The sequence below is a fragment of the Balearica regulorum genome, chromosome 14, assembly GCF_011004875.1.
Source record: "Balearica regulorum gibbericeps isolate bBalReg1 chromosome 14, bBalReg1.pri, whole genome shotgun sequence".
Taxonomy (NCBI): domain Eukaryota; kingdom Metazoa; phylum Chordata; class Aves; order Gruiformes; family Gruidae; genus Balearica; species Balearica regulorum.
The window spans coordinates 9,763,488-9,787,671 of record NC_046197.1 but is presented as its reverse complement, the minus strand read 5'-3'; the positions used below and the strand labels follow the sequence as shown (position 1 = coordinate 9,787,671).

The 24,184-nt window shown below is 53.8% G+C and overlaps 1 protein-coding gene across 5 annotated transcripts; it reads right to left on the bottom strand.

The window, feature by feature from the left end:
• SH3TC2 (SH3 domain and tetratricopeptide repeats 2) lies at nt 1–21,101 on the bottom strand. 5 transcript variants are annotated; one of them, XM_075766443.1, is made up of 20 exons: nt 20,915–21,101; nt 20,045–20,221; nt 17,422–17,899; nt 14,695–14,814; nt 13,415–13,519; nt 13,016–13,143; nt 11,936–12,041; nt 11,462–11,605; nt 11,134–11,335; nt 10,396–10,469; nt 9,390–9,585; nt 8,212–8,348; nt 7,676–7,717; nt 5,869–7,572; nt 5,578–5,758; nt 4,164–4,314; nt 2,553–2,675; nt 1,851–2,001; nt 1,009–1,205; nt 1–648 (listed from the first exon to the last, which is right to left on the bottom strand). In XM_075766443.1, exons 3-20 carry the CDS (start codon nt 17,453–17,455, stop codon nt 457–459), a joined length of 3,987 nt encoding a protein of 1,328 aa, XP_075622558.1. In that variant the 5' UTR covers nt 17,456–17,899; nt 20,045–20,221; nt 20,915–21,101; the 3' UTR covers nt 1–456. The 5 variants fall into 5 exon arrangements, 4 of the variants coding, with proteins under 4 accessions (XP_075622558.1, XP_075622557.1, XP_075622559.1 ...); XM_075766442.1 differs by lacking the exons at nt 20,045–20,221; nt 20,915–21,101 and adding an exon at nt 19,513–19,717; XR_012837726.1 differs by lacking the exons at nt 4,164–4,314; nt 20,045–20,221; nt 20,915–21,101 and adding an exon at nt 19,513–19,683.
• Nucleotides 21,102–24,184: the final 3,083 nt, after the last annotated feature.

Sequence of the window (24,184 nt, the reverse complement as noted above, 5' to 3'; positions counted from 1 at the left end):
TAGGAATAAATAAAGCAGTTGCTATTCAAGTTAAAACACGTTTGGGTTGGGCTGAGCTGCCCCATGGGACTTGAGGTGTGTGGGGCAGCTGGGGGGCACAGGCGGGCACATGGCAGCACTCTCCTGTCCCCGTCCCAGGCAGAGCAGCCGCACTCCCGAAATGCCATCGCTTGCTCAGCCCTGCTGCATGCTCCACCACCGCTTCCAGGGCCTCATCCTGTCTGGATGCCCAGCCTCGATGTGCCTCCTGGGCTGTGGTACGCAGCCCTGCTCCCAAAAAATGAGGGCAGGGTCCCAAGTGCTCGGTCCCTTGCTTGTTGGGGACAAGAAGACCAAACGCTGCCAGCTCCCTAGGGTGCGTGTAGGACCTCTCATGGGCCGGTTGTTCTGGAGAGCACATGGACCCGTGCCAGTGGCTTGATGGCTTGCACTGGAGTCCCTGGGGTGGCGGGTCAGTCAGACGACGTGGCCACCTTCACTCAGCCACCTGGGCCGGTATGTGGCACAGCCCGGCGTGCCCTCAGGCCCCCGCGGGGCACCAGAGATGTCACCCAGCTTGGCGCGAATGAGGCCTTGCAGCTCCTGGTCTTCCAGCTCGGTTGCTGCGGCGAGGGCCAGGAGGAAGTAGGCTGCTGCATCCTGTTCATCCTAACCGTAAAGGACAGGGCAGGCATTAGGAAGTGGTTTAATTGAAGGTCACAGGGTATAAGGGAGCTGGAGCAGAGCCCGGCGGTTCCAGGCAGAACCCAGTGAAACCTGACTTCATTGAAATGGGCTCTATATAGTCGCAGCTAAGTGCCAGCACTTCTTTCCAAATTGCCTTTCCCCCTTCAAAACCCAGTTGTGCCAGCATTGTGTGCATTTATTCTAAAACTGCAGATAGGATGGAGAGTTACAGGATGCAGCCATCTACATGGGCAGCTGCTCTGCCAGCAGATGTGATACTCCACCTCCAGCTCTCTGTCAAAACCTGAGTGCTCAAAAGAGCATCATGGAAAGGTTTCCTACCTTCAGTTTGTGCAGGGTCAGGTTGCCAAGGTGGCAATACACCTTGCAGTAGTACAGGGCCTCTCCAGAGCACTGCAGCAAGGGGGGGTGCAAGGCAAGCGTCTTCAGGTAGCAATCTTCTGCCATCTCATACATATGCAGAAAATAGTAGACTGTAGCCAGGCGGTGGAATGCAACCAGCTCTTGCAATTGATCTCCTGGAAAGAGAGTTGCTGATACGGTCAGCCTGCAGCGCGCTCGCAATACATCCCCAGCCCAGTGTGCTGAGCTGCTTGGGGAGGCATTTGCTCAACAGCCTGGGTGCATGGATATCTTCATAAGGAGACACTGGGTGTGAAGATGGTTCAGAGAAAACAGAGCCATGTGCAGGGTTGCTGATACCAAAGCTGGACAGATTGCCCAGGGAGTATATTATTCAACCAGGGGATTTCTTGAGTGCTGGAAAGGGCTATTACAAGACTGGTTCCATCTCAGACATTTATGCTGGCGTTTTGCCCATTCAAACTATTTCTGTAATTGGAAGGGATGAGTTTATCAGAAGAGCCAGGGCAGAGAGGAACTGTTCAGTCCCGTGCCTTCATCAGACTTCCTGTGCTCCAGTGTAGCACCAACCCTCCACTCAGCCAGTCCCATCACCAGCAGAGCACTCCCATGCGGCTGTCATGCAGCTTAAAAAGGGAAGTGGCCTTAAAAAGTTGTTATCGCTTAGGATAAGAATAGGTCCAGCAGTCTTACGAAAGCAGGAGATCCCCCTTTCACATGCACACTGTTCTCATCCAGAAAGGCAACCCCATCCGCAGGAGCCAGAAACTCCCTGTGCCCTGCGGGCGTGCATCACTCACCGACCCTGATGCTCAGCCTGGCTGCCAGCGTGGCAAACTCCAGTGCCTTCTCGTAGCCCTGCAGTCCGATCTGCAGCTCTGCCAGCTTATTGAACAGTCGTAGCTCTGTCTTAGTGGCCTTTAGTTTCCTGGCCAAGGGGACAGCACCTCCCTGAGGAGAGAGAAGACAGTCCAGGCTGTTCCTGGAAGTATCAGTACAGCACTGCCCACAGAGGGGTGATAGAGCAGCAGGACATGGACCAAGCGCTTGGCATGACAGGCAGATGACAGTGTGGTTGAGTGCTGCAGGTTCAGGTTCTAGCCCCCTCCTTCCCTTGAAAATGAGTTTCATATCCCAGAGTGTGGTTCTGAAAATCTGAGCCTCATGTCTCTGCCCTTTCTTAGGTGCTTGAAATTCTGACTCTGAGCATGTCCCCAGGAGTGACCACCTCATATTTAACACTACTAGGATTTGTAATGTAAAAACCCTGTTCCCACCTCTCAAATGACCTCTGGGGTGAGCTGTAGCCATTGCAAAATATGTCTGCGCTCCAGGCTTCCCCCCTGCAGCAATGGTCGCACTCTGGCACATTCAGAATGACCCCATCCCTCTCCAACCTCCATCCCTCCAGCCTGGCCATGCAGTGCTGCAGCCGGCCCTGGGATGGAGTCACAAGACTGGATTGAGGACACAAGAACAGAAATGCTTGGAGGAATCAGTACCCTATAAAACTCCACCGCTTGATCTCTGTTTCGGCTGCCATTAAAAAAGGTATCACCTGCTTTTTCATAAAGATCCATGGCCAAGGAGAAGTTCTCGGATTTCAGAGCAGTCTGAATGGCTGCCTAGAAGGAAAAGGAACTGGAGTGAGACTTGGAAAGAGACATTTGCACAGAGACATTGGTGTGATTACATAAAACCAAGTCATCATCAACGTGAGCCCCAGTGTTGCAAACAGCATGGAGACAGATTGGCCAGCAGGTGTATGGGACTGTTGTGCTGCATTTGCAAGTGATGTGTGTAAGGATGGAGCCAGATAACCCGTCCCTGTGCAGGGTCAGTGCGACAAATTGATCAGCTGGGATATCCAATAGCATCAAGATTTAGAGTCGGGACAGTGCAGCCAGCAGCTGGTCTGTCATTGGTGTGATGGAGCCAATGTGAAAATTGACGAGGGGAATGGACCGCTTACACAGAGAAAGGGCAGAGCCAACAGGAGGGAGGGCAGGTATGCTAACTTCTGGGAAGAAGAGTTATTTGTGCCAATTATGCGCTTGGCCGTGGTGCCACCTTCCAGTCAGAACATGTTGTTCCTTACACCATGACAATTTATCATTGCCAGTGACCTTGCCTGGGAAGGGGCCCCTCAGGGACTCAGACATGCCCTGCTGAGATCTGGCGTCGGCTGGCCCTTCCTAATGGGAAGTCACCCCTCCTTTAGCCCCTGCCTCTCTGCTGAGACCACGAGCCAGGGAGGCAATGATGGCTCTTTGTTACAGCCTCAGATCTCCCTTGTGAACAGTAGGAAACAGTCTGATGCCAAAGCCGCCTATTCATTTTGCCAAGGTCACTGAACAGCCACCCAGTATCAGTAACTCCCTGCCTTTACCACTCTGATTTAGGGCCAGGCTGCTGTGGCTGATGGGAAAGGCTTCTCTCCTTGTTCCCACCACCATGTTCCTCAGTCACCCACCCCCACCCAGTTCAGAAGTACTTCTGGGGTAACAGAGTGAGGACTCAAAACATCCTCTACATGTGTCCAGGCTTTGCTAGATACTCCAGCAGACCCAACCAGCCTTCTGCTCTGATTACTCTGGGCATGTGAAAGAATTTCCCATCTTTTAATAGAAGCTGCTCCCTGAATGAGAGGGCCTTAAGATTTTATGAGTTGCTCTTCCTCTTTGGAGCTCAGCTGATAAAGTAATGCTAGAGATGAAAAGAAGCCAGTAGTCTTCTACTCCAAGAAGTCTCCAAGCACTTCCCCAGCACCTTACCCCTTATCTTTGTGCACTTCAATGGGATCTGGTCACCTGGCACCTCCATCTTCCTTTGGCACTACTACATCACTTTCTTACTCAATAAATTCACTTACTTTCACCCAAGAATCCTCTAAACCCAGTGTATGGAAGGAAAGATAGGTAATTTAGTGCCAGATAGTGCATGAGTGTAAGGCAACAGCTCCTCCTTCCAGCAGCAGGTTTACACTGCTTGTAAGAACTTTCTCTTCCAGATCCTCCAGCACCACAAGGCTCCTACCAAGTCACATAGCTGCGATGATAGGAATGCAGCTAGCCAGGGTGAGAATAGGACTACTCCAGCCACCTCCTCCATACCTGAAAGTACATTTCCACCAGTTCATCTTCCTGCATAAGATAGTAGAGCCTTCCTGCCTGCAGCCAGGCCTCTGCTGCTTTCACAGTCTCCTCAAGGTCAATGAAGATCCTTAGGCTCTGTTTGGTGCAGTCCAGGGACCGTCTCAAAGCCCTTTGATGGTAACAAGCAAAAAGCCATTACAGAGAAATCACAGGACAGCCCCAGCCATCAGCCACGAAGCTACCACAACACCTCCCCACTGGCAATCCTGTCTTCTCGTCCTACATTTACCAAAGATTAGAGACAAATGGATAGCCACAGCTCTGAGCAATATGTGACCTGGTAAAATCGTGGAAGTCGTCATGCTTGCACCCCAGACAGCATGTGGCACCCAAAACCACACCTCTGCCTATTGTTTGTCCCTCAGTGCAGCCAAAGAAGCAGATCTGTGGCCACACTTATAGCCCCTCTTCAAGCCCCTGGTCACTAGAGGACAAAGGGACAAGCCAGCAGGTTGGACACACTGCCTGCAAAAGGCAGCTGTGATGAAGGGAGCGCTGGGCAGTGCCCAGGGCATGTTTGTTTGCTTGGTGTCTCGTCTGCTGGCAACTGGGCTGCAGCTGCCCTTGGAGTCCAGGGAATGGGGTGCTTTGTGATCTTAAATAGCACCGTTCATATGACAAGCGTCTGCTTCCTAAATTCCTTCCCTCTGAACTCACTGTGACCTAGCATGGGAAGGTTAACATCCAACTTAATGACAGCCCCTGCCTATTTGTCCTTCTGGGGCATGGGAGCTAGCTCTCCACTATTTGCCACGTTTGCCTTCAAAGACTTGAAGAAAGCCTGTGGCCTGTCCAGGTCTCTTTCTCTCCTCTCCCACCTAATCTAATCAGTCACCTGCATGTGTCAGGCAGGAGATTGAAAGGTGAGCTGATACGGGGTCTTAAGTACCTCCCTGGGGAAAATATTACAGCAGAGATAGGATGGGCAGACTCAGCGGCTGGAGGCTGAAGCCAGACTTATTCAAATAACAGATAAGGAACCTATTTTTACTGGTGAATGGTGATTAATCACTGGCATAAACCTCCAAAGGAAGTGATGAATTCCCTGTCACTGGGTCCCCTCTGATCACGGCTGGATGTCTCTCGGGAAAACTGGCCAGACCCCAGTTCTGTCCCAGCTAACAGCCCAGCATTTGCCCAGCTGTCACGGTGCTCTGGTTGACATTGAACTGCTCCCCTCTTCACCGCACGGCGACAGCTCGCAAATCTCGGCAGCGCATTAACCATCAGCCTGCCTGCGGGGCAGCTTGAGCTACCGCACACCTTCCCCACCTCTCTCCTGGGACAACCCAGGAACGCCACTGCTCTTGCTTTGGGTGAGCAGGGACCCCACTTTAAAAGCATCTAACAAACAGCCACAGCCAGGACTTACTCGGACGTGCCCAAAGCCTGGTAGAGCTGGCTGAGGGTCTGCCAGACGTTGCCTTCCATCTCTCTGTCCTGGAGCTGTTGTGCCAGTGATACCCAGTGCTCATGGTAGGTGATGCAGGCCCGGAGATTGGGGGACACTTTGCTGTAGAAATGGCAGAGAGACTCAGTGATGTGAAGCTGACCTGCATGATACAGGGAAGGGAAAAGGACAGGTCAGAGGGCTGTGTTAGGGACCTGACAGGGTGCTGTGCAGAGGTGCTGTCCTGGTTCCCGCCAGCAAAGCTGTACTCACTCCTCACATTATGCCACTTCAGGGCAAAACCCAACGCCAGTTCATAACAGAGTTTGCCATCTTCCATCCTCTGTCTATTCACCATGGCCTGTGCTAGCCACAGCAGCACCCACACCAAGTCCATCTCCAGGTCTTCACTGCCCTGGAGCTCAGCGTAGAGCTGAGCCGACTGGAGCAGGTAGAGCTCAGACAGCTGGCTCGCCCCGCGCGAGAGGCTCAGCTGCCCCAGGTTAGCCAGGGCAATAGCCTGGTTCCTCTTGTTCCCCGTCTCCTTGGCTTTGTGCAGGGCCCGGAGGTAGTTCTCTGCAGCCTTTTGCACCTGCCCTTCTCCTTTGAGGGCAATGGCCAGCAGATTGTGCACGGCTCCCCCCTGAGTCACGCTGTCCGTCCCACGCAGAGAGCACAAGAGCTGCCACATGATGTCTGCAGCTGGGCCCGGCTGGCTGTTCAGGAGATACATCCACCCCAAAGAGAGGGAGGACTCGAAAGCTTCCTCCTCACCCATCAGTTTGCTGAGGGTTACAGCTGTGGCTGCATAACAAACTGCCCCATCCAACATGCCGTGCTGGAGGTACATCCTGGACAAGACGGCACACAGCATCCTCTGGGTGGGCACAGCTTTGCTCTTACGGGAGAAGTACAATGCCTGCTTGAGATAGAAACAAGCCAGTGCTGGGATACTGCTCCTCTCCAGTGGGCTTCCAAGGAGTTTGGAAGCATTTTGGAGGATGAAGCCAGCTCTCCAAATGGGTGTGGGTGCCCCCTTGACGCCACTGGGAACAAACAACCTGGCGGAGGCCAGTGCGATATTTGGCAAGTACTTCTTGTCATACAGATAGCTCAAGATGGGGGTGGCATCCAGTGACACAGAACTAGTGTCTGGGCTGAGTATAGTGGTGGTGAGACATTGAAGATGCTCAGTAAAGGGCAGAACTTCATCATTTTTGCCCAGTTGTAGGAAGAGCTTGACAATAAGGAAGCAGACCCGTGCCTCCAAGGGAGCATTAACCACAGCAATGGCTTCCCTCAGGACATACAACATGACTTCCAGCTCATTCTCAGAGCTGAAAGAGCGGCCAGGCAAGCAGACAAGCAAGGCCACGGTTTTTCCCAACAAGGAGGAGAACTTGTGTTTCATGTTCTGTTTCAAGTAGATGGAGGCAAGGTTCACGTGCAACGCAGCCAGTAGGGGCAGGTCCCCAAAACCCCTGTCCAGGATGCTCATGGCTTCCTCAAAGTAGACTCGAGCCTGGGAGAACTTGACCTTTTTGATGCAGAGCTTACCCAAGAGGAAACAGAGCCTGACATGAGCCCAGACTGAATGAGTCCTCTTGGCCCAGTTCCTGGATGTCTCAAGGTACAAGACAAGCTCATCCTCATCAGAGAAACCATAAAAAGTGGAATTGAGAAAGGAAAAACTGAGATCATAGAGGCTTTGAAAACTGGGCACATAACTGTCTTGGTTAAGGAAGGTCAATATGGGGTCAAAGACATCAGCATCTTCCATGTGTCCAGCATTCAGGTCAATAAAGAACTTGGGATCATCAAAATCATCCAGCTTCTCCAGGAGAACATCTTCCAATGCAGCAGGAGCGGATTCACTCTCTGGGCTAGACAGCTCGGAGGTGCTAGTTGTAGCCAAGCCATGTATTTCCTCCCAAGACTGGAGCAGCTGGATATCTTTAGAGCCATGGAGAACAGCCTCTGGAAGGGACAGACAAACCACAGTGGGATGTTTCCCCATGTCAAAATTCACCCTCAGAAGTCATCATAAAAGCATCCCATTCTGTCCCCTCCACACACTCACCTGATGGCACTTTTGGGAACATGGCTGTGGGTTCAAAACCATCTATACAAAGAGACAAACGGAAAACAAAAAGCCCAGAGCCTTGGTCAGTGTTAATGTGCAGACACAGTGCTCAAACCATACCGAGATGTCCTGACCTCCTGGCTCCTGCTGTGGGCATGGAGACAGCGTCACCTGCCACTTTAGCTGTGCATCCCCTTCGATACACGCCCAAAGGTCAGACAGCAGCAGGGGACCTGCTGTAGGCAGGGACCTACAGCCAGGATCAGTTGAGAGCAGCATCTGCCAGGGTGAACCACAGCTGACGAGCTGCCCTGGAAGCAGAGAAGACCCCTGAAAACTGCAGTGGCAAGACCCAGCTCTTGAGGGTATCTACAACCTCCATGAACAGGCTGAGTAGAGGGCTTGGAGGCTGTCTCAACCACAGCAGTTGTCTCCCCTGCAAAGCCCCAAGCAAGGATCTCTCTAGACACGGTGCAGCTTTGCTCTCCATAGGGAGCCATGGGGCTGGGCACATAAGGAGGGGGAAAACTCACCCAGCCGGTACACAGAGGTGATGTCAGTGCGTGCCAGGTCACCAAGGAGGGTGGTGAAGTGCTGCTCGCCACCATTGCAGGGGATGCACAGGAGGGGAGATTTTTCTTCTTCGCTTAGAAACACCAAGCCCTTTCCCCTAGATTGAGGCAGACATCAGGGGGAAAACAGTCAGTGTCTCCCCATTCCATAGCTGTCCTGTGGCATGAGGATGGGCTTTCCCAGCCCTCCTCTTCCTCCCACTAGAAAAGCTCTACTGCAGATGAACACAAGAGTCTGGACACTTTCCCCATCAGACCTCTCAGATCCAGCTTCTCATGGAGGAACCTGTGGGTGCCAGAGGGAGGGACCTATTGGTCTTTTTTGTCTCCAGAAGCCATTTCTGAGGCCAGAGCATCATCTGATCTCCTCTCTGTTCGCTGTAGTGTCAGAGAAAAGTGCCTAAGACTTACCTTGAGTGAGAAAGATCCAGGAAAGCCCAACAGACCTAGCAACAGGTTAAGACCTTGTCCTCCCACACCTACTCTTGTAGGAGAAGGCTTTTTGGATCTGTATTGAACAGGAGCTATGTCTTTAAGCCACCAACAAAGACAACTGCCCGGGTCATCAGAGTGGGGTTGTGTCACCCTCTCTCCCTGGACAACTCTTGTCTGTGTCCTTGGGAGAGTGTTAAATTCCGCTCACTGAGGAACTGTGCCAGTGGTTGTTCTGCCTCGACATCCCACAGAAAGCAAAGGGGCAGAAGGAAAGTAAAGCAAGACTTGGTTTCCTTGGCAGTGATCACCCTCCCCACCTTTGCCAGACTCACAGCCCCTCAGGCAAAGCTACAAAGTCAAGAACATTTCATGGTGAAACTGTGAAGCCAGGTCATCTGGTACACAGATGTCCTGGGCTGCCTTAACACAAAGCCAGGTCTAGCCCAGGGCCAGATCTGTTCCTCTCCAAGAATCACCTGAGGCAAGTGACATACGATTGCTTTGTCTGGGCAGAGACTCCTGCAGCCTGTTGGCAGCAGAGCTTGGCCAAAGCTTCTGGACAGACCTCAAATGGATCCTCTATGAAGACCTTGCAAAGCAAATTACCTGCCCTAGACTCTCACATAGGCTTGAGTTGGGACTTAGAGTCTTCCCTTCTTTTTCTCCTGAGTTTAAATTAATCTAGATGGTAGCAGTAAACTTACAGAGGTTCACAAGTCTCAGGATTTATGTATCTGGTTGGGACAAAGCCGATGCTCCCACTGCTGAGGGATTTGCCCACAAACCACGGGCATCCTGGAATGAGGAAGCCGATGACTTCTATGCTGTCTCCTTTGGAGAAACTCAGTTCATCCCATGCTGCTGCTCTATGGTCCTCTGTGGCTGTACACCTGCCTTTGACTGGGAAACCAAAGCAAACAAGGGCATTTCAGTGTGAGGCCACTGTTAAAACCTCCTCGCTGGAAAAGACTCAGGCAAGGAGGGACCATGATTGCAGGTTGAGAAGGCTGGCTCTCTGTCCCCTAAGATTTATTGTGCTTTTGGACTCAGATATCTGCAGTTTCTTCTTGAGCATTAAGAGAAAATATACAAGAGGCATGGATAAACCCCAAACAGCCAAAGACTAAAACCTCTGAGAGCTGCAGTATGGAAGGTGGCTGGAAACATGAAGTTGGTGGAGCTTCATAGAAGCTGCACTGTCTCAACTCTCTACCAGGAGTGAAATCTTTAACAGTGCAAATGCCCATCACGCTACATGCCAAATTCACACCTGCAGTGGCTTCCCATGTCCAGCATGATCTGAACAGTGCCCATGTCCAGCCAGGAATGGCCAGGGGCCAATTGGTGAATGGTGGGCACAGGTTTCATGTGCACACTGGTGGGAGCCTCGTTGTTTAAAACTTGAGTCCTGAAATAATTAAAGGAGAGACAAAATTGTAGTAGAATAGAAAAAAACAGCGGTAGAAGGATGCCATCAGCAGCTCTCTGTACTCTGTGCTCTTCAGATCTCCCTACTAAGTACATGCAATTTGCAAGCTCTGTTCTCCATTCAAGAGAGTCCAAGGATGCAGTATTCCCTTAGAGCACCTTGCAGTGGAGTGCCATTTTCAGAATGAGAGATGGGCCCTTTGCATTTGTGGCCAAACCCAGGTTTCCAAGAGCCGTGCCCTTCCCTGGGAAATGCGGCCGCGTTACACAAGTATCACTCACCAATTGGCTGAGAGGTCGTCCCACTGATCTCCTGGGAGATGCCAAAACTCACAGCATAATTCTTCAGGAACCACCTGCAAGGCAAAGGGGAACCACACTGGTCCTCTCTGAGCAGTCCTGTCCTCAGGCCACCACCAGTGATGGTCTCACACAAGCAGGACAGATGTTCTGTTCCCTGGGAGTGCTGGAGCTGCTATGGAGCATAGCCAGCATGGCCAGTCCAGTAATCTCTTGCAATGGTGTTACTGGGCATGGAAGGCAGTTTGTACCTCACAGCTGCAGTCTTACACCACATGGTATGGTTTTGCACAACAGGATGATTTTGCCAGCCTGTAAGGAGGATTTCACTGTGTGAGTATAAGAGGAGCTGCAAGTGTCTTTGAGGCTCAGACAGGTGTCCAACGTGAGGCCCCACTTTGACTGGCATTACCTAAGCCTTGAGCTAGGTATTTTCTCCCACTTATTCACCTGTAAATCACAAATAATCTCATGTATGACCTAAATCAATATCATACAAGAATGATATCTGAAGTATGTCCTTGCTCTGTCCCATTAACAGGACCTGAATTGGTTCCCGTGGTTGTCTTTATGCATAATGTATATCCTCACAAAATTATGTAGCTCTTGCCCATCGCCAGAGGCAAGAGCAGTTTCTCAGCCCAAGCTTGGTGCTAGGTCATGCATCAGGATCAGGAAAGAATCTTGGCCTGAGCACTATTAATTGGCCAGTCTACTTACTGGTAAAATGGGCGAGGTATTGGCTCTAGAGCTGTCACAGGCACAAGGCCTCGTTGACCTGTCAGTAAGGACATCCCTTCCCACTTGGACTCCTCTCCAACGTTCCTCACATGGATCAGCTCATTCTTGCAGAGCTGCAGGCCTTCCCCTCCTGCCTGCTCTGGCTGCCAGACACCAGGCACTGCTCTGGAAAAAAAGTTGCCTGCAGATAGAAAGGGTCATGCCCAGGTCAATGGCATCAGTGCAAGACATAGCCCAGCACAGGACTACAACACAGCCCTGATGAGGTGCTTTTGAGGAAGTCCCGACACATGCAGTCCCTTCTCACCTTCCTGGAGTAGCAGACCCATATATATGGTGGCCAAGCGATCTTCATCCACAGTAACTCTGATCTCTGTGTCCTCCATCAGAGCACAGTTTAGCCAGTACTCCCGGTCAAAGAGAAGCTGCTCTAAGCAGCTGCCCACATACCCTAAGAAACCAAGAGGGAAAGCACTGTTAGCACCCTCCTCACTGTGCAGGGTGTCTCCCAGACTGAGCCATGCTATGAGGCAACAGCCTCTAATTCTGCCTCCATCCCCAAAATGCAATAGAGGCATTACCCAAAAGGCATCCTCCTGGGTCTCTTTCACTGATCCAGACAGTGGTTTCATAAATCTGTAGATGGACACCAAGGTCTCCTAATTCATATTCTTTATCTGTCCACCCTGTTACATCACTGGTTTTTGGTATCAAAGAATACCTTCTCCAAAAACGCTTCTCACACTGTCTGTTTAGATCTCTCACACCTTGAAAATATTACCTAAAGTCAGATATGTGGAAAACTTCCAGACTTCTTCTAGGGTTTTGAAGGTGAGGAGGAACCGATCCTCTTGTGCTTGCATACAGACCAGCCTGGCTGATAGCTCCTACACACAAAGGACAAAGCAAGATTAGGGGACGGTCCTGGGACTCTGACAGCGGGTCTCCTTTGTCAGTGTGGGAGTAATATTAGACCCTGGAATGAGACTAGGCACTCATTTATTAGCATAGTTGAGACTGAAGCTGTGCAAGTTGGTTGCCTGGGGTTAAGGGGAGGGTGCTCCATCCAGCTGAGTCCTTCAGCCAGGAGGGATGGACTACGCGAAGTGACAACTTCCCACGGTGCTGCAGGGTAAAGAAGCTCTACCTCCTCCTCCAAATCTTTTCCCCTGTGTTGCACACCAGAACCACTGTGCTTTTGAAACCCAGACACCTGAACCATACCACACAGGGGTTAATGTTCAGTCAGGACAGGCACAGCTTCCAAACTGCAGGTCTGAGGCTGAAAGCACTAACTGTGCCTCAGGGGAGAAGCTCTCCTTTCACTGCTGCTGGCACTAGTATGTCTGCACTGTTCCAGGTGCTCTGGAAAGCTCTGCAGGGAGCCCTGAGGGGTCAGGGCCTTAAAAACCAGCAGAGGAGGAGAGTTCAGTCCAGGAAACATCTCCATACCTTAGTGATTTTTCTATATGAAGCCAAATACTCTGAGAACCCCTGGCTTGTCCAAAGATGCCACCTCCACCGGGGACCTGAGTCTGGCACACAGCTTTGGTAATCCCAGTCCTGTGGAATGCCAGCTATTTAGACTCACCCCAGGGCTACCTGCATGATCCCTCAGGCAGCTCAGAGACTCTAACATCAGGCTCCTGACATGAGACTCAGCTTTGCATCTGCCTCTCACCTGTTACCGGTTCATTTCCCCCATCATTTCAGTCCCCTACAGAGTCCCCGTGTGCAGGAACACACCCTGCAGCAGCCTTGGAGGAACTTCTTCTCGGCTGGGTTTGGTGTCCCATGACATACCCCATCAGGACAGGAGCCTCTCAGTACACACCCTGCCCTGCCAGGCTGGGGCTCCTACCTTGAACAGGGCACAGACATCTCTGTCATCACTCTCCAGGGCCCACAGCTTCTTCCTGGCTGCTTCCTGGAGCTGGGAATTGAGGCACCGGGAGGAGCGGCTCTCAACAGAGAAGAAGAGCGAAATCTCTTGAAAGAGAAATGTGCAGGGTGAAGGGGGAGAAGGAGGTCCATGCTGCACAGAGCTGCCTCTGCCACACTGCCTTCCTGCAGCTAGCCCCACCAGTGCCTCTATCCCTCGCCTGTTTGCGATGCTCAAACAACACAAACCCAACCTGTCATCCCCTTCCAGCAACAAAAGTGAGAAACTCAAGGGATGGTAGGGTTGGTTAGCTGCAATGTCAGGCCTTGCTACATTCAACCACTGGAAATCTGAGTGATGCCAAAGACAGCATCTTACCTGGTGGAAAGCCCTCCCCAACAGCCAGCCACACTGAGGAGGTGTCCGGTGAACCTTCTGCTGCCTCGGTAGTAGGGTTGCTTGGCTCTGATGCCCCAGCCTTACCTAGCAAGGAAGGGGGACACAGAAGAGCTGCTGTCAAATTTTGTGGCAGAGGTCTATGAGATTCTGCCTAACCATGCCACCTAAAAGCAAAGCCCGTGGGTTGCGCTGCAGATCTGGTTGGGGACTGTGTGAATCTGGTATCACCCTATAATCATGCTCAAGGGTGGAGGCAAGATCCATGGGATTGATGTGTCCTAACTACATGATGCCCTTGATCACTGGCTTCTTTCCAGTGCTGGAGTGGCTTTGACGTGAGGGGACATTCCCTCCTTGCTCTTGGGACAGACCCTCACTGAGCAGATCTGGTAGAAGGATGATCCTGTGACAGATTTTTTTTGGAGGAGACCTCGGAGCCAGAGCACTTCCCCAGTGCAGAAGAGCCAATGACTTGTGAAACTCTGCTCATCCATTTGACAGTCAAAATGAGATTTTGTCCCCTGCCTGCTCTGGTCAGTATCTGAAATCCAAGCTGCATTCTCTCTGCTTCACACATTGTCAACTATTGCCATAAAGGATTCAGGAACTGAAACTTTAGCTGGTAATTATGTTAATGAAGGCTGAGGCACATAAAAATCCAGTGTGCTCTCCACAGCTGTATTGCCTGCGGAGGGATAACAAGATTAAAACCCAATTTTTGTCAGTAATCAGATTGGACTTCTAAGACAAACATGTACCCAGAGTTCTGGAGCTGGAACATGCAGCGGCTTTTGTAAGTCACTTCTATGACCATAACTATACTTTACAGTTCTTTTTATTGAGCCAGCTTTGCTAGTCAGTCAAATAAACTGATATTTGCACACAGAATTATAATCCTTATTTATAGTTAGCGGTAGAAAAGAATGGCCCAAGGCTGGACATGTAATGAATGAGCTTTTCTTTGAAAGAAAAAGCTCTACATTTCTCAACAGCTGCTTTGAACACACTTAACAAAGGACTTCATCCAGCGACTCCGTCCTCTTCCACACATGGGGGAAACGGAGACAGAGAAGCGAAACAAGCCAGAGGCAGAGCTAAACCCGAGCTGGCTCCTGCCTGGGCTGGGCTTGCCTGCCAGCTGCTCCACTCCTCCCTCCCCTCCTCTCCTCCCCGCATCCCAGCAGACCCTGGCGGGCTCCGCTGGGTTCGGCAGGGCCCGGTGGGCAGAGGATGGCTCCCCGTACCCCAGGGACGGGTACCTGATGCCATGGTCTTCTCCTGCCACCATTTTTCCCGGCGCTCAGCTGCGGTGCGCTGCAGGCGGTCCCAGCGGGGCAGGAGCACAGGCGAGCGGCGGCAGCAGGACTCACACTCTTCACCTAGGGAAGGTGGGTGGTGAAGAGAGGCGGTCGGATCTCCGGCAGGATGCTCCCTGCCCGAGAGGTCTCCATACGGTGTGCCGAAGGAGGTGGCAAGTCGGACGCTGCTCATGCCGCCTCTGCCAGCAGCATGACAAAGCATGCTGGTGGGTCTCTGCAGAGCCAGGCAGGGGCCAGGGCTCGCTTGGGTTAAAGCAGAAATGGGTTTGCTCCCCGCAGCACTCACGGATTCAGTGTTTATTTTTGTTTGGGCCAGACTCAGAAACGGAACTGGGAGCTTTTTCAAGAGACCAATTGAAACTGCTGGTGGGCAGTCATTCCCAGTCATGCCAGTGACTCATTTACCTCCTCGGTGCTGAAGTATTTTGTAACAGTGGGCAGGAAACAGCCCCAGCCCAGAGCCGAGCGCAGGCCCCGGTGCCCAGGGCTGCACTCCTGGCAGCTGGGGCTGAAGTGCTCGCGGCACCCGCTGGCACCGGCTCTGCCGGGGGACACGTGGCCACGGCCACTGGCCCTGTGCCACTTCCGTCCCTCCTCCCGCCTGTTAGCACAGCCCCATTAGCTCATTTGGGCACACTGGTACGGGAATCGCACCTTGGGGGCTGGCAGCACCCCATTGGCCCTGCAAGCCTTGCGATGCTTGGGATGCTCCTGGGCAGCAATGGCAGCAAGACAGGGGTGGTAAGGGGGCTCTTGAAAAGCCAACAGGATGGGAATAAACTAACCCCGAAGTCATCCTCTCCCCTCCCTGGCCAAAATGCACTGCCTCATTCCCCATGCACCCAAATCTAGTGACACAGCAAGTGCCCAGCAAGAGGAGGGGACTCCAGTGGCCATCTCGGGAACGGCAGGCAAGCACCCGCAGTGAGCCAGGGCTCAGCGCCGGAGTGTCCCCAGTGGCCCTGTCAGTGGGGTGAGCTCTGCAGCCACAGGTCTCGCGGCCCCACTCAGACAGAGCAGGGCTGTGGCATCCCCATGGACAGCTTACCTGTGCACCGCAGGGACAGGTCCTGGTGCCATGGGGTCCCCAAGCAGCAGCCCATGTGTGCAGCCACGCTGCCAGCCCTGAGCCGGGAGGCTGCTGCTGCGCTGGCGGGGCTGAGCGTGCTGCTCACTGCCCGGCCGGCACCGCGGCTCAGCCCCAGCCACAATGCACAATGCGCCTTTTGACTGGGCACTGTCCGCTGGCGAGGCGGGGGCAATGGGCACAGAGTCAGAGAATGGTTTGGGTTAGAATCATAGAATCACAGCATCATTTAGGTTAGAAAAGCCCTTTAAAATCATCAAGTCTAACTGTAAACCTAATACCACTAAACCACATCCCTAAGCACCACATCAACACGTCTTTTAAATACCTCCAGGGATGGGGACTCAACTGCTTCCCTGAGCAGCCTGTTCAACTCTCTGTTGATTCCTGAGTGCCAGCCAAAGCTCTCTGTTTAGCGAGGTTGGTCTTCTTCCCTGCTGGCTTGTCTCTCGGCAAATGGGGATGGCCTGCTCCTGCGCCTTGAAGATTTCCTTCTTGAAGAATGTCCAGCCTTCCTGGGCTCCTTTGCCCTTCAGGACTGCCTCCCAAGGGTCTGCCCTCCGGTACTGCCCAAGGTGGCAGTTCTGCTGACCTCCCTCCTTACTTCACCAAGAGTGGAAAACTCTCTCATTTCATTATCGCTATGCCCAAGACAGCCTCCAACCATCACATCACCCACCAGTCCTTCTCTGTTTGCAAGCAAGAAGTCCAGTGGGGCGCCTTCCCTCGTTGGCTCACTCATCCATGGTGTCAGGAAGCTATCTTCCACACAATCCAGGAACTTCCTAGACTGTTTCCTCTCTGCTGTGTTGTATTTCCCGCAGATATCTGGTAAGTTGAAGTCTCACAAGGGACCTTTAAAGACCTTGTTCCAACCCCCCTGATATGGGCAGGAACATCTTCCACCGATCAAGTTGCTCAAAGCCCCATCCAACCCGGCCGTGAACAGTTCCAGGGATGGGGCATCCACATCTTCTCTGGGCAACCTGTTCCAGTGCCTCACCACCCTCATAGTAAAGAATTTCTTCCTAATATCTAATCTAAATCTATGCTCTTTCAGTTTAAAAACATTGTTCCTTGTCCTATCACTACAGGCCCTAGTGAAAAGCCTCTCTCCATCATTCTTATAAGCCTCTTTTGGTATTGAAAGGCTGCAATAAGGTCTCCCTGGAGCCTTCTCTTCTCAGCCTTTCTTCCTAGGAGAGGGGTCCCAGCCCTGCAATCACTTTCACAGCCCTCCTCTGGATCCTCCCTAACAGGTCCATGTCTTTCTTGTGGTGGGGGCACGGAGCTGAATGCAGCACTCTGGGGCGTTCTCATCCCACCGGCTGGCGTTGCTGCCTTGTGCTGGCCCCACCATTGCCCTGGGCTCCGCTCTCACCCTTTCCTTTGGGAGCGTGTTGCCCGGCCCACGTGGCACATTCCTCTCATTCCTCCCACCAGCCACAGCATGGGGAGCCCCACAGTCTGCCGAGCCTGCCCGAGCTTCCAGCTGGCCCCTCCAGAGAGCTTCAACACTGATCCCTCCCCACCTCCCAAGGCAACCCTGTTCCCAACACCGCTGCAAGCACCTGCCTCACCTGCCGGGATGCCCCGCTGGGGCTCGTCCAGCATCCTCCATCCAGGGCTGGCTGTCCAGCCGCTCCTGGACCACTTTCCTGCCCGGCTGAGCTGGCGCTCTCCCCGTTTCACAGCAAGGGCAGCTCGCAGCACTGCCCGCTCCACGCTGGCCTCAGTGGAGCAGAGTTATGTCCAGGCAAGCCACAGATGAGTTCCTTGCAAGCACAGACACTGTGGGTTCCTGCAGGGCTAGCAGGGCTCATCTCATCTCTGAGATCAGAACTATGTGAACCTCAGATGCGAACACCAGGAGGGACTGATTTGGCTGCTGTGCAGGATCCCTTGGGCTGCCCGGGATGGAGTCTCATTCCCTCGTGGCTCACACGCTCTGACCTTCCCCAACTTCCAGGACCAGGACTCAGGACCGACTGTGTAGTCTCACTGTGCTATGGGTGGCAGATATCTGCAAAGCATCTCTGGGGAAGAGCAGCACAGCCCCTGCAAAGTAAAATCCAAAAGGTTTAGGGAGAAAAGTCACAGATAGGGAGGTCTTTTAGGGATGGGTCTTTACTTCAGCCCAGGAGAAGGCTCAAAGAGTAGGGATTTCTAGTCCTCATCATGAGAAACCAGATGTTGAAATGTCGGGGTTGCATGGAGAAGAGACCATCCTCCTCATCCTCCTTGCTGCAGCTCACCTGCCCTCCTGAGCCCCAGACATTAGGAGGCAAAGCGCTACGGCTCTCTCCCGGTCTGCTAAAGTCAACCTGATGTTTCCCATGGAAAACTGTGTGGCCATGGTGACCTGCATGAAGGTGAGCTGCTGGGACAGGCTGGTGCTGCTCTGCCTGTGGCAAGGACACTGTCTGTTCCTGTTGCACGCCGGCCCTGGAAAGCTCTGCATTTAGAAAACTCCCTCAGTCGACCTAGGGATGCTCTGAAGGTGCAGGAATTGGAGGGTGAATTCAGGTCCAGGTGTGGGTTTCAGCCTGCCTGTGCTCAGAGTTTCTGCGATGGAGTCAGGCACATCTTTACATGAAAGATATTGCTGGTTTTGGTCAAAGTGGTCAGCACTCGAACAGGGCAGGTGTGTTCAGACAAAGCTTTTTGCTTCACTCAGAATGCTGTTGGTCTTAGCAATACCTGCTCACCAATTAGCGTGAAATTCTTCTACTCAGGCGAAAATAATATTTTTTTTTAAATTAACAGAATGTTATGTTTCATTTTCTAAACAAAATTGTCTTCCTTTGTGGTTTTGAAATTTCTTTTTGCTTTTAAATTTACCTAGATAACTTAATGACCAAACTCACCTCTCAACAAGCAAAGGTATCAACCTCCTGTTTGACCTGAAATGGAATTTTCCTTTGGCCAGCAACCCAAAAACCTCCCGTTCCACTCCTTACCCCACTGCTTACCACCCCTGGACCTCCCCTGGAGAGCCCTCATTGCTGCTGCTGAAGCCCTCAGCCGGGCTGCCCTGGAAAAGCCCCGTCCTTAGTAACCACAGAAGCAACTTCCCAGGGGGCTCAGCCTGTGCTGGCTGGGGGGCTCTGCCTGTGCCAGCTCCCCAGGGGCTCTGCTCCCTTCGCAAACCCGGTGTAGCCATGCCAGCCAGGCAGCCTCTGTAGGCGGAGTGCCAGCCGGCCATGCTTCCTCCCCCGGCACTAAACGGGAGGCAGGGTGACTGGGCACCCTTTGTCTGGGGGTTGTAGCTGCTGCAGGCGCTGCCAGTCTGCAGGGCTGTCACACAGCAGCTCCCTTCCCTGGGACCAAATCCACTTTCCTAAATCCAATGTGTCTGCTGTGATTTCTCCTGTCCTTCTGTCAGTTCCTGGGTACAAAGGACCCAAATCAAACCTACCCTTCCCCGGTGTGCTCATCACCACTGCACCTGAGCCTCAAATTCAGCCAGGACCAAAACCACAAACTCTCTGCACCAACCTGGATTTATGCAGCCATGCCCTTGCACCGGACTACTCCAGCCACCTGCAACCGCCGTGTCCCGGCTGTATTTGCTCAGCTGGGGACGAAGGGCGCAGGCATGCGACCGGCACCCAGCGAGAGACCTAGCACAGCGGCTGCAAGGGCAGAGCAGTGCAAGCGACTGTACTGACCTGCTCCTCCGCACGGTCCTGTGTGGGGCCCCTTGCTCTTCTCCCCAGCACCGCTTTCCTCCCAGAGAACTCTTGGCCACAAAGCTCCAATCTCTCCAAGCCAGGTCCCCTGAGGGAACGCTGCCGGCACCGGGACGCGGCGCGCGCCCGTGCGTGTGCACAGGGCTGTGTACGTGTTTGCAAGGCGGGCGAGCGTGCCTAGCACCGCCACTCCCTTGCACGAGGAAAGGAATTTCTTCCAAGAGCAGCTTATCATCTTGGGAACCTCTGCTTCCCAGCAGAGCCGCCGGCGCGGAGGTCAATGAGTTACTCGGAGTTATGCTATAAACAGCCCAGCATGCCGGCAGACCGCCGGCTCCCGAGGGGAAGCACAAACGCCCAGGCACCACCTTCGCCCTGGCTCTGCAGTAAACAAGACCCAGCGAGGCTGCCCACGGTGTCAGGGAGCAGCTCGGGGCTCTGCTCAGCCCGCACCGGCTGCGGCTCCTGTTGCAAGCGGCTGCTTTGCATGAGCAGCCTCTCCCGGACTCACCTGTCTCCTGCTCCCGGCCCCGGCGCTGCGTCCTTGGGGCTCAGGACTGTCCGTCCTCGCTGTGTGCCGATGTCTCGCCACAGCAGAGCCCAGGGACGGGCTCTACCTGCACCGCGGTTTGGGCATCCCGGGGAGGTGGCAGAGGCGCTCGGCTCTGAAACCCCCTTCTCTGACAAACTGCAAATACAGACACACAGAACAAGAGATCTGTGGACCCAGCAGTATTTGTGCACCCCGGCTAAACTCCACAAACAGGGATAGCAGAGAAAAATACAGGGATTTCTTTTTCTTTTGAAAACAATGAAAGAGTTAATATCAAGCTTTTCTAATATTCCTGTTTCCTTCTGGGAGTGCTCAGAAGTTGACCATTCTTTGACAGGTTCAAAACAAAGCCTCCTCGCTTTTCACTTTGTTATTTAAAAATGAACCTGAAAGAAAAAGGAAGTCAGCCTAAACCTGACTTCAGTTGGGGAAAAAACCAAACAAACAAGATGAAATGTTTTGTTTCAGGTCAAACAAATTCCTGTTTCATGTTTTTGATTCTCTGATACGGGTGGGGGGACCCGTTTTGGCGTTAGGTGGAGCAGTGCTTTCCTTTCCTCCTTCGAAAGCCCACCCAGCCCGGGGGAGCCACAGGGACACTGGCAGGAGGGAGCAGGGCCAGCGGGGACATTTCCTCATTCCTGCACTCTCTGCTTTTGCTTTCACCCTCTGTGAACGGGCACAGAACCGTGATAAGCACCTGCCCGCACCATGCCCCCCGCCCCGCAATCCTGGGCCCTTCAGGCTGCATGCCAGTGCCTGCCTGCTCAGGTGGGGGGACAGGAGCATGGGGGAGAGGGACCTGCCCCCACGTACCCCCGTGCATACCTTTGCCTGCCCAAGATGGGGTGGCCTTGGGCCAGCGTCTTGCCTGGAGTGCCAGCATCTGGGTTCACGCGTGGCTGCAGGACGCAGGGGAAGTGCAACGTTTTGCAGCAAAACCGGCGTGACAAGTCACTGAAATGCAGCTGGACAGGCCTGGCTTTAAGATATTTCTTTTTGCTGATGGCCCTCACTCAAGACTTTTACTTCCACCTCTAAGACCGTTCTTACTTTTCTCCGTTCTGTGCTGCACACGGCAATCCAAAGCTGCTGCCTGCACTGGGAAATTTGCTCCATCCCACAACTAAAGGGTTAAGCAGGCTCCGGGGCTGCACTAAGCTGAACTCAGCGCTTAATTTTCAGAAATGCTGAGGCCTGCTCCTCTCGCATTGTTTTCAGCCAGAGGCGGAGGAAGTAAACGCTCTTGGAAAACAGACCGTGTGTGTCAGCCCTGCCCGGGTGGGTCGGGCAGCTGGGACCACCCTTGCAGCACGTACAGCGGCCGCCCCTGTGTCAGAGGGAGCCATGCAGGGAGCAGCCTGGGCTGCTGCTTTGAGGTCTCCTCCCTGGCATTGCGGTGTGAACCCTGAGCATCCTCCCTGCTCCTGCCTGCGACCCTCTGAACGTGACCACGGGTTCAAAGGCAGCGGCTCAGCGTCACCGCCCAGGGGAGCCTCCAGACTGCACGGAGACAGAGCCAGGGAAGTGGAGGCCACAGATAAGGCATGGGAAGGAAGAAGGACCAGAGCCAGCCAGCTGAGCTCCAGGGTTTGAAGATTGCTGCAGCCCCTGCCTGGCACTGTGCTGCTGAAAGGAGTCGTCTAGTTCAGCCCTGTGCAAACATCTTGGGTTTTTGCCAGTTCAGCTTGCAGGAAGGTTTGGAGGCATCAGGGAAAGCCCCACTGTAATACTTTGTGTGCAGGTGTCTCAGAGGCACAGATTTTGCTTAATGATAAGGTGTAGGATAGCAGCAAGGAATAGCAGTCACAAGCATACAGGCCCACGGTGCTGCTTCTCAAAGCCTTTTCGAGCTCTTTTGATCATTGCATCCCTTCCTCAGCCATCCTGCCCGCAGCAGTCACTGCTCCAGTGCGCTGCCTTGCTCAGGCACCCTCGCCCAGGCACAGGCAGAGCTGCAGCACCTTCCAGCACCACCACTGCTTTGGCAACGGTGGCAGGGGGGACAGCCACACGTCACACGTCACAGCTGGTTTTAGGCACAGGACTGCCAGAGAAAACCTCTTTCTGCCTCTAGAACAGCTTCTTCCAAGGTCACAGAGGTAGCCCAGACCTCATGTCCTCTGCGAGAGCTGAGATAACAGCTCGTGAAACCACTGCGTGCCCTCAGGATACTCCTCCCAGCTCCCTCTGACTCCTGTCAGGTCTCTCCTGCTGGCACTACAACAAGGTTGCAGGGATGAGGGATGGGGTGCCAGCTCTCCGCCCCACAGCAACTTCATCCTGCACAAGGACGCCTGCGCCCCGGTGGAGGGCACAAGGGGACACGAGGAAATGTCACGAGCTTCTGACGTTCCCAGCTTGTTCCACGTCCCCAGGCAGCCCAGTCCCAGACCCTTGACTCTCCTGGGATGGAGCAGGGGCTGTTCTCCTCATCATCTGCAGAAGAGGAGCTCTCCCCACTACCCCTCTAAGTGATGCCTCTCCTGGAGCCATTGTGCCCCTCCTCACCCCCAACACCACTTCCTCAGCTCTCCCACCGCCATGAAGCCTGGCCCTGCCTTGCACCCAGCCAAGATGTCCACCCACCCCAGGAATCAGCCCCACAAGGACGGACTCACAGCTGGCAGCCAGATCCACCCCATCTTCACAGCAGAAGAGGGTCCTCAGGTGATGAAAATTGTCTCTCTTGGCCACCTTATCCCTCTTGGCTGATGGAAGAGCTGCTGCAAAGAGGTGCCCCAGCTCCACCCTTCCTGCTGCCCCATCCAGTCACGGCTTCTCTCCTCGGCTTCTCATTCCTGCTCCTCTCCCAGACTGGAAGTATCTCTGCCCAGCACTGGCCAGAACGTTAAATGGCCTTAGTCCCATCAATAATGCAAGTAGCTTGTAGAGAGCTGCCAGTCTCTGAGGGGCACTGAGACCTCCCTGAGTATGGCCAGCCAGGATCAGGCGTGTGGATAAATGCCTGCACCCCACATTGGGGTGGTGAGCTCAGGCAGGATCTGACTGGGAGCCCTCCTGCCTTGCCCACCTCTCTGGACCTGGAGCGACCTGAAGGGAATCCTCTCTGCTGGCCCACGTGAGGTGGCTGCTCACAGGCCCGAGGGACACCAGGGAAGCACTGGCTGGACACGGCTATGTGCAAGCGGCCATCTCAGCCTTTGCACTGTGGCCTTGTATGTGCTGGGCAGGTTTACCAGTGGCCCAGGTAGCCTGTGGCTATCAGGCTGTGCTGGAGACAGTAGAGGAAGGAAGGTCCCTCTGATGTGTCCCCTGTGTGCTGGGGAGCTGTTGCTAAGCCCAGAGGCTGTGAACTGGAAAAAGGTGGCACTCCAATGAACTGGAAAAAGGTGGCACTGTGCCTTTCTTTGCAAAGGTGCTCGGAAAACCAGTGCATCGGGGCCACGTGCCCAAGAGAGGCGAATCTGAGCTGGTTTCCTGCAAGTTTGCAGACTGGTCTGGGAGCTGCTGGCATGCAGCTGCTGTCTGCAAGACACAAGCCGGGAGGCTGCTCTTCCACCCAGGGGTGCGTGCGGGGCTGTGTCAGGGCATCGCAGCCGGCACCGGGCCGCCCTTGTCAACAGAGCGGAGACGCCTGAGCGCATTGGGGTTCTGCTATCTGGGGACTGGGGGTCCTCATCTGGGGGGGCTGGGGTCTGCCACCCAGGGACACGCAGCACCGGGCACAGCTGGTCTTGGGAGCACAGCCCCGTCTGGGACTCACTGCATTGCCCAGCTACCCGACGCAAAAGGGGCAATCGGCTGAGGGGTGCTCTTAGCTGGTGGGAGACTTCCATTGCATCTCCCGAGGTGAATTTGGGATGCAGACCTTCAGCGTGCAAATCCTGCTGCCTCCATGAGTTTGCATGCGGCAGGGTGCGACGGTGCATTTCACCTCCCCCAGGAAGGGCAGAGCTGCTGGGACCAGCAAGCGTCACCTCTAAGGATCTTGTCCTTGGCTTTAAAATAGGAACCCCTGACCTCTGCCTTCCCCTCTGTGCCCCGTGTCACCTTACGGGACGTGGTGCTGCTTTTCAGGCTCGGTGTGCCCCCCAGCAGCCCCACGGCAGAGCTCATTACCTGCCCAGCCAGAGG

Excerpts from the sequence above, each read along its gene's own strand:
- SH3TC2 (XM_075766443.1), bottom strand. The coding sequence starts at position 17,455 with ATGCTGGACGAGCCCCAGCGGGGCATCCCGGCAG. Across the intron at positions 10,470-11,133 it reads ATACCTCGCCCATTTTACCA|GTGGTTCCTGAAGAATTATG; the intron begins GTAAGTAGACTG and ends TTTGCCTTGCAG. Across the intron at positions 2,002-2,552 it reads AAGCGGTGGAGTTTTATAGG|GGAGGTGCTGTCCCCTTGGC; the intron begins GTACTGATTCCT and ends CTCTCTCCTCAG.